The following is a 10,026-nucleotide window of genomic DNA, read 5'->3' on the forward strand; positions in this document are numbered from 1 at the left end:
TAATCATCAAAATTAAACGAAATAAACATTTGAAATATATGAGTTTGTATGTAATGTATGAATATAATATACAAGTTTCACTTTTTAAATGGAATTACTGAAATCAATCTACTTTTTCATGATATTCTAATTTTATGACCAGCACCTGTACATAGGAGCTCTCATATGACACAACACATCCAAAACCACAGCCCTGAATATCCAGGACTGAAACCCATGCTGATAATGAACAAATATAATTTTTAGTTTTTTTAAAACTGATCCAAATCTGACCGTTTTCATTTCTAAAGTGTACTTCAGTAGATTAAATCACAAACATGGGGGCGGCTACCAAGGTGGGTACAAAGTGGGTCCAGGCGGGTATGATGTGGGAGTAGATGGCATAGAATAAACTGCTTGTTCAAAGTATGGCTGCGTGGCTCGTTGATCTCTTGGTTTCAAACACTAAAAACAACAAACTAGACTTTTAATAACTTCACTAAGGCCAGCAATATCCAGGCAACCAGTAAGATGCACAGACATCAACAGAGGATCTGACAGAAACACCTGGGGCTATATGTGCTGGGAGAGGTGATTACTGAGGAAAACAGGTGTGCTGATTACTAACAGAATCCAGGTGGAATATGTGGAGCTGGAAATAAGGACTATGCAGGACGTCTAGTGGCAACAATATCACAACAAACAGAAACTATCAATCATAACTAAATAAAAATATAAAAAGTCATAAGAATTGGAAGAAAAAAACCTCCAAGTACTTAACAGAACAAAACGAAACAAAAAATAATCCACAGAGTTACACATTTTATTTTACAAGTAGCAAATAAACCTGCTCCCTGTTTTAGCTCAACTGTCTGTGGAGAATATATGCAAAGCCCATACAATAAGACTGCAGCATTTGGTGTCACAATGCATGCTTGTTATTTTATTCATTATAGTCAGTTTTACGAAACCAAAAGGCAAACTAAAGCTTAATCAGTGGTTTGTTTGTTTTTTTTTTTCTTCTTTCTAAAAAGTTGGACAAGGAGTTGGAGGAAGTAACCATGCAGCTGCAGGACACCCCAGAGAAAACTCCCTACATTAAACAGAACCATTACCCAGATGCCAATAACATCCTCAGCATACGCAACTTCACAGATGGGAGAGGTAAGAAACCGGAAAAAAGTGTCTGTTTGGCTTATTTCACTCAGAGTAAAAGTGATTTTTGATGCTAATCAGACGGAGCTGCTCAGAATTAAGTAATTCGGTCATTTTGAAGTCTACCGTGCTACAGTGAGGGCAGTAACATTCGATTTTGGAGAAACCTGTGATGTCGGCAATAAAGCAATAAACTAATGGATTAGCTACATTACTCAGATTTTTACAAGAAGTTGGTTGTGGTTTTGATGTTTGGAGGTTCTTGACAGAAACAGAAAATGTAAACGTCATGATGTCATACAGGTCAGGGAGAGAGTAAGGCGAGCCTTCTGTACGTCACACCAGTCTCTATTCAGTAGAGAGATCTCGTATCTTCTGTCCAGGCCGTTTAAGTAGCTACATCTTTGACATCATGAAATCTGCTGCTTCAAATCGAATCAGCGAATCATTACAGCCCAGCAGCATCACTTTGCATTAGGCACCGTTTTCACTGCCTCAGAACGAAGGTGATGAACTGCAGCCAGATTCAGCATGTCTGCTGCACACGCCAGCACAAAGCCGCTCTCCTGGGTGTCTGAGGGATCTGTCTGAGTTCGGGAAGGTAGAGAGCAGCACAGCTGTGCTCGCTCTGTGAACTGAGAGGAGAGCGGGTCGGAATTCTCCAAGAGGTTCCTCATCCGTCGAAAGCTTTTGTTAGACAACGAACTGATGAGAGACAGTGGGTACATTCATATATTAACATGTTTGTGTTTCCGTTTGCTGTTTTTCCTCTACACATATCCTCCTGTTGAAACCAAATCTGTTTTTATTATTATTATTTATGAGATGATTCTGGACTATCAGGATTTAAAGCGAAGACCAGGACAGATTGGATTTAAAAAGTTTGTGTTATCGTGTTGTGGTATTGGAGCCGTGGTCTCTGTGTGCACAGAGTAAGAATTAGGTGGCAGGATTGTCCTAATTAGTAGATAATTAATGTGAGAGCTTCCAACTGTGAGAATTTATGACCTCCAGTTTATTTTTGTTGTTTAAGGAATCCCAACTCGGTCAATCATTGGTTCATTCTTACTCATCCATACGACAGGCTTCAAATGTGACTGAAAACGTGTGTAGATTTTCTGTTGCATTTTCTATCCTTAAAAACTAAAACAATAAAAAAAGAAAAGAAGAAATTTATATCTTTGGGGGAAAGATAATTTAATCTAACACATTCTTACATTTCCCACATGTTAATGTGTTTTCAGCAGCTAACAGCTATCTTTAGATTTTGTTCCTGGAAGTAAAATTCAAATTCTGTGTACTAGCTTGAATCTTTGTTTGCGTTCTTTTGGGTTCTGTTGTGTAAGGAGATTTGAGAACGATATAGTCTGAATGTTTCCTTGTAAAAATGATTGCTTTGTAAGAGTACTCTCACAAAAGTTGGGCATTTTGATTTATTTTAAATTCATTCATAAATGAAAGGTCTAGCATTCCTCGAAGGAATGCATATCACCCACTGCCTTCTATGCCAGAGTTTTAGACTGAGAAATGGGGTTGTAGCCATTTTGAAAAACATGTAATGTAATGCATTATCCCGAGACGTCACGTTAACAATATGTGATGTGAATGACTCTACTACCACACCAAATCTTAACACGATATCCGTAAAACTGACTGAATTATAGGACATTTTATGCTTTCTAAGGTCAGTTAGCTGTGGCGGACATCTTGAATTTGGTGACTCTAAAAGTTGATCAGTACATCAAATGATTATTTCCTGAGAGTTGCATTAAAATCTGTCCACTGGTTCAAGAGATATTTTCCTGAAAGACAAGAGTTGACTTCAAATGGTTAATGGAAAAATCTTGCGCTGACTGATAGCGCTCAGAATATGTGTTGGGGATCAGTCTCAGTTACTATTACACAAAAAAACGTACTAAAATAAGATGTTATTATTTGTGGCATGTTATAAAGCTGAATTAGATCAGTTCATTTTTAAGCATCCTGATATAACGTGACTCTAAAACAGAAGTGCGTGGATCTTGGTAAATAATATTTGTTTAATAAAGAGCTCGTTGTGGCGCAATATGGCAATAAAATCCCAGTTCATTACGCCTTCTTTAAAGATCAGCAGCACGGAAACTTTTCCCTAGCCCCGGTCTGTGCGCACGCATCATCACTGCCTCCTAGCTGTCTTCATATGGATTCATAATGGAGCTGGTCTAAATATGTTAGCGGCTGTGAATGAGTGGTTTTTATAAGACAAGAACTGCGTGTCAACAGTGATTATGCTCACTCACACAGGGTTAGAGGCAGAGCTACACCTCTCTCGCTCTCCCACTGTCTTCTCGAATATATGCAAGCATGGGGTGATGCTGGAGAGGACCAGCTGATGACAGATTAGGTGTGGTTGTCTGACAGTCTGCGAGCCGTGGCCTGAATTTAGCCTCAGTGCATCGCAATCAAAATGAGTTTATTTTGAGTGTTTAAGTTCTAGAGAGACGAGATAAAGCAGCTTGTTTTAGAAAGATGATGAATTTTCTAACTGCATAAAAGTTCTAAAGCATGAAATTTAGAAGGATCATTGTCAACTAAATCATCTGCTGTGAGATCTTGTCATCTTGATACATTGCTCTTTTGTGATGTTTTTGTCAGTTAAGGAACAAGAACAACTAAAAAACGCTACATATTTGTGGTTAACATAAAACTGAGTTGCTGTTTAAAGCTGCAGAAAGTCCCAACCCTGTGGTCATGGGGATATGACAAAAACTCTGAAACAAAAACCTTCCTAATTAATATTTTGCTGCACAAACACATTGTGTACCCGGCCAAACAGCACTAAAGTAGTTCTGCGGGCGCAGATGTCCAACGAGGGCTTGAAGTTCTGGCTTCAGAGAATCGGGTCAGAAAGTTCTGGGAAATCTGGGACACGTGCGGGGCAAGAAGAGAGCCGTTCCACTGCTCCTCGTGTGCAGTTTACGATGACCAAGTCTGGGCTTCCCTCGGCACTTCAAACATCTCCTGTCATTGAATAATCCATTCAGTCCTCTGCTCGGTAAAGGAAAGTGACAAGTGTGCAGTCAGTCGACAAATATATTACACATTTTTAAAATTATTGTTGAACTTGAGACATGCCCTTCATGGTTTTCACATTGGGCCCTTCCCCCCCCCCCCCTTTTTTGACAACCAGCTGCCATGACGACAGCTGGACTTTAGACACATTTTTTAAATAAAATAAAATATTAAAACCAACTCCTCCACACCTTGGAAGTGTGCATCAGCATGACATCGTTCACTGACCCTGACCCCGTCGCCAAAGTCAAAGGTGCCAGTAATGTTTGCTTAAACCTTTATCATTAACAATAACTGTTGGAGTCCGGTCTATTTGCAAAATATCTCATGAACCACTGGACAGATTTTACTAAAACTCTCAGAAAGCAATCATTAAATGGGCCTCTATAACAGTTTAACTGATTCAAAATAACCACTACAACTAATCAACCTTATCCAACTCATTAACTATATAACCCAGTCAATTTTACACACATTGAGCTCAAATTTGGTGTGGTCATTCTCAAGATTTGACCAAAAGGGCTACATTTCCATCATTTTTCAACCTAAGATGATTTTTTTGTTAAAACTCGGGCATAAAAGCCAGCGGGCTGCATGCATTATTTCAAGGAATGCTGGGCCTTTAATTCGACACTTAAATGGTTTTAGAACCAAAGTGTAAGCTCCAGGAGCAAAGCCACGTGAAAATCTAATTCATGCTTGCTAATATGGGTGTGTATAACAGCTGGGAAGCAAAGCATGACAGTCCATTTGCCAGATTATCATGTTTTTAACGTCTACACGTGTTTCGCTGCAGATGGAGAGAAATCGATACTGAAAAACCACCTGGAGCAGAAACCGCAAGCACAGTGGGGCTCCATGGATCCCTCCAGAATAAGCAGAGGTCCCCTAGAGGATATCAACTCACCTGAACAGTAAGAGCTCATATTTCCATAGCGCCTCCACTCCCCCCCACCCTCCCTTCCCTCTTTCTTCTGTTTTGTTAGCTTTCTCATCAGACTCCACGTCACATGTAGCACAACCACATGCAACTCTCAGGCGGTTGCTCTGGCAACTGAGCCCTGTGAAAGCATGGACCGGCTCTGAATTTCTCCCTCCTACGCCCATCAACATACACACACACACAGAGAGTGCATGTGTGTGCTCGCAGTGTGCAGGACATACTGCAGCTTGCTTAACAAACACATGCAGCTGATTGATCTGTTGTCCCCAACTTGAAAAAAAGCCGATGTCATGGAGACTAAAAACACTCATGCAATAAATATGCATCCACTTTCACTCATTATTCATAAGGCAGCAAAGCTGAGGAATGACGACTTCATCAACGAGGAGGGGGACATTTCATGCATCATTGAGAACTCGGCCTCCTGCAGCGGTATTACTAGAACTGGGAGAAGAATGCCAGATGGACGGAGAGACGGAGAGAAAAAAGAGAGACGGCAGACAAAGAGGGCACAAAATTAACAAGAGCTACAGGGAAAATGATAGACTAAGAGAGAAAGCTGTTTAGATAGACAAGAGGGGAGGTGGAGACTCACAAAGGTTATATAACAACTGATTTACAGCTTGCATTGGAAGGAGCTCCGAAAATAGACGGGGAGGAGAACAGAAGTAAATGAACTCTCGCAGCTATTCCCATACCACATGAATGTTTGATCACAACGAGGGAAGAGAGATGAAGAGGCAGCAAGAGAGAAGGTGAAGAGGAAGATGAGACAAATATGTGGAAGTTAGAAAAGACTTATAAATAGAAAACAGCGCAGAGCGACTACTTTGTATTAAAGAAGTCCTTTATGAGCAAAAATGATTTAAAAAAAAAACTGTTTCTGTCACAAGAGCTGGTCAGATCACAACTAGGCGTGAAAATTATTATAATAATGTTTCAAAGTTCAGCTAATTGAGATTTTTTTTAATTTTACTTTTGTGGCTAAACAAGCTTCATTAGTCCCTTTTTGTTTTTACATAACAAGCATTTGATTATGTAATTTTCTTACAAACGACTGGCTGTGGCGAGAAGGGGTGTGAAGTGTCACACCAGGCGGTGCATGAAATGTTCTTTAGTCAGATGATCCCAGAAGCTTGGGAGGAATATTGTAGGCTTAGTAAGAAGAAATGCAGCAGGGAAAGAAGTCGCTGAAGACTACATCATAGGAATGCTTTGTGGAAACTTATCGTTTACTCACTGTGTTACATTGATCTTGGTTAGGGTTTTTTTGCTCTCTAATATTCTATTTCATACCTTTTAGCTCAGTTTTTTTTTTTTTTTTTTGTTTTACTCTGTCAATGAGACCAAACTGGATACTACACCTCCCACCTCCATTCAGACCTTAACTGTAGTCAGAATTTTTCCTGTCGTACAACCATCCAGATCAAGTTCCATCTCTTGTTTCATCACTAATTTGGTTGATTATTTGGTCATGGTGGTGAATTCCCGAGGGAGAGCGTGATGAGATGACAGAGGTTTCCACTCATCCGAACACAGGTGGTTCACTTCACTTTGTCATTGAGAGTCAGTGGCGCGAAGTCTAATCTACGCACGGGCACAGAAGATTACACGACGGCAACTTGTGAAGCATGATTTAAAAATAAAACCACTACACGCACGCTTCTGTGATCCATGTGACCTGATCGATTGGGCTTCAGGAATTAGGACAGCAAATGAAGTCAGGGGCAGAGCAGTCACATGCATTTAGAACAAGTAGACTGTCTAATTACAACTTTTTATTAATTATTTGCTATTCTTTACATCTAGTTTTTTTCCAGTTGTCATTTTTATGTTGATTTGTTTTGAATCCCAAGGATTTTTCTTAATGTTTTTGCACTGTTTTTTAAGTAACTACACCTTAACTAGCCTGGACCTTTGTTTAGATGTTTTCAAACATGAACTGAGGGAAACTAGCAGCCCATCAGAATCAAATCTGACAAAACCTTTTTGTAGCTTTCTGACGGATGCTGTATTTTCACCCGCAGGTACAAACTATAAATAAAAAGGTGTTTGAACAATAGTTTCTGCACTAAACCGTTAAAGGCCTAATGTGTGGCATTTGGGCATTTATCTTTGAGTTTAAGGAGCTAGAAGGGATCATATTTTGACAAAACAAAAGAGCTAAGTTACACGCTCACTATGATGCTCTCTTGGTTATCATGGGGCGGCAGTGGCTCCCATGTAGCTTACTACCATCGGTGTATGAATGTGTGAATGATTGTAGTGTGAAGCGCTTTGGTGTCCTTGGACTAGATAAAGAGCTATACAAATGCAAGCCATTTACCATTTATAAATGTACACCTAGAAGTTGTTTAAAAATATAATTTTGATGATGGGATGCTAAGTCTTCTACAACTGAAGCTTTGTGATTTTTTTTTTTTTTTTTTAATATTTAAATCTGACTCACGTTCTAATGTACAGCTTTATTCCTTTACTTGACTCAGTATAATGCAAGTTGGTTCTGACACTTCTTCTGATTTTCATTCTGTCTTTTCTTATTTGCAGCATACAGCGCCGACTGTCCTTGCAGCTGCCCATCCTGCACCATGCGTACTTACCTTCCATAGGAGGGGTCGATGCCAGCTGCACCAGCCCGAACGAAAGCCCTGGTTCCAGCCCGAGGCACAGACACATGCCCCCCTCCTACCGCGTAATGGTCTCAGGCCTGTGAGCTTTGTTCGCTCTCCCACCTGGTTCTGTGCAGAGGAGACACAAATGGTTCTTTTTTTCTACGACAAACGGACTGATATCATCAGCGTACGTGTGTATTTCGTCTTGGACTGAACAGAGTGGTGAGGAGAAGGAGGGGGGGGGACAAAGTTTTGCTCTTCATACCTCCTGCAGCCCAGTCTAATGAGAACTGATAATGTCAGTCGTGAAACGGTGGTAGAAGACAGATGACCCTTAAAAACTCCAGTGATTAACATCCTCGTGATCATCCTCCCCCTGCCTAGGCCTATACATATATGCACAGTCAGACACAAACAACACAGATACACACAAATGCACAAACACAGTGACACCCCAACAGCTGCGGTGGACCAGCCCTGATCTGATGTGTAGCCTTAACTACTTCAGAGGGGATCGTTTGGTTAGTTTTGTTTTGCTTTTTTTTTAATCTGTTCTATGTATCCTGTGCTTGGGGCTACATCTGAGCTTGTCTGAGTCATTTATCTAAAGCATTTCACTGCTTCAGAGATTGGATGTTGGTTCGGGAATGAGGAATTTGCAAGACCCCCACGAAACGGAATGAAATCTTTTTCCAACCTTGCGCAGACATGTAAATATCATCGCTCCTGACATTGATGTACTGTAAGCTTTGAATATGCTGTGAATGGACATTTAAAAAGGGTTTCTATGTGCGGGCCACGTAACAAAAGCAGGTAGATGTGAGAGTCTCAAAGGAAAACATGGAATTCTCCAAATCAGACACACGAGATACATATTTGCTAGCGTAGCTGTTAATATGTTAGCATACAGGCAGCAATAATGCACCAAAATTTGTAACTCAATAACAAAAACGGTTTCGAGTTCCGTTTCTTTAAAGTGGATTGAGGTGCACATTGCTCTTTTTTCCACTTTGCTAATTTTTTACTACCAGTTTACATGAGAAACCATGTCAGTCTTTGCAAAGGCATCCATATTTTACAACTTAAGTTGTCTTCAGAAAGCATGTTACAGATTATTGATGCTATGCCTTTTAACAGGTCTTTTTGGCTATATATATATATATGTTAGAAAATAGAGCAAAAAATTTTCACAGGAGTGTTCCAGTTTCGTTTCTCGTGTGTTACATGTCAGGAAATGCACATATGTAGGTGTAGACATAAAAACCAGAGCGAGAGAGAGAGAGAGCACCTTATGAATTCAGGTGCGTTAGTGATAAATACAGAAACATATAAACCTACAGCTTGGTCGTAATAGACTATAAAGATGTCCGTCTGATCTAGTCCTCACAGCTTACCAGCACAGTTAAAGGTGATTTTTTTTTTTCTTCTTTTGGGGGGGCGGGGTCAGTGGCACAAAGTTACAAGACTTTGGAACGAGAGACAAACCATAATAGGGGGTGGTGGAAAAAATGTAGGTCTACCAGTTCCACAGCTCGACTGGGTCTAATGGTTAGCCTGAATTTCCACGCGCAGCAGTGACGACACGTGGAAGTCCCGTGTAAAAAAAAAAAAAGCCCCCGACTGACTGTAGCTTGAGTTTTAAGGCAATGACGCCGCCACTGCTGGTCACAGTGATACAGCACAAACACAGGGCTTTCCTTCACAGATAATACTGCGTGTCCTGAGAAATCTCTGTATGCTTAGCAACAGTGAACATACCTCAGTTGCTATGGAAATGTACATCTGTGCCACTGAGCTTGGCCCAAACAGGGCTGCGTTGAGCACAACGGTCTCTGAGAGCGTCATTTTTCATAAAACTTTTCCTAAAGCAGGAATAAAGCAAACGAGAACTCTGTTGGACGGTTGGAGGGGGGAGGAAAGACTTATCAGGAGTGAGAAGGTTCGTTCTCAGCATATTGTTTCACCATTGGTGTCTTGGTTTTTATTTTTTAAGGCGTTTCTTAAACGCTGTGCCTGTTGTCTTATATTGTAGCCTGCGAGACCCACACTACATACTCATGGGTCAGAATTACCCAGCGAGGTACATTGGCCGCACATCTGTAAACTGTACAACGTGTTACAGCTCAATTTAAAATTCCACGTTTCAGTGAATGGGACCGTTTCGGGAGTACATGGCAAAAAAAAAAGCTTCACTTTCCTATGGAGGATATTTCTCCTGCAAGCTGGTTTCTGAACATAAACGCTGTCAAACGGTCTCCAGTTGGAAAGCATTCAGAGCCAGAGCGG

The 10,026-nt window shown here is 40.6% G+C and overlaps 1 protein-coding gene across 3 annotated transcripts in view; it reads left to right on the plus strand.

Annotated features, from left to right (window-relative positions):
• gabbr2 (gamma-aminobutyric acid (GABA) B receptor, 2) overlaps nucleotides 1–9,358 on the plus strand; it is a 198,531-nt gene extending 189,173 nt beyond the window's left edge. For all 3 annotated transcript variants that reach the window (XM_025007703.2, XM_025007704.1, XM_017426373.3), the window contains 3 exons: nucleotides 1,014–1,143; nucleotides 4,982–5,099; nucleotides 7,676–9,358. In XM_025007703.2, coding sequence (XP_024863471.1) covers nucleotides 1,014–1,143; nucleotides 4,982–5,099; nucleotides 7,676–7,841 — 414 coding nt within the window. In that variant the 3' untranslated portion in view covers nucleotides 7,842–9,358. The remainder of the gene's footprint in view (nucleotides 1–1,013; nucleotides 1,144–4,981; nucleotides 5,100–7,675) is intronic.
• Nucleotides 9,359–10,026: the final 668 nt, after the last annotated feature.

The sequence above is a fragment of the Kryptolebias marmoratus genome, linkage group LG5 (assembly GCF_001649575.2).
Source record: "Kryptolebias marmoratus isolate JLee-2015 linkage group LG5, ASM164957v2, whole genome shotgun sequence".
In the NCBI taxonomy this organism is placed as follows: Eukaryota; Metazoa; Chordata; class Actinopteri; order Cyprinodontiformes; family Rivulidae; genus Kryptolebias; species Kryptolebias marmoratus.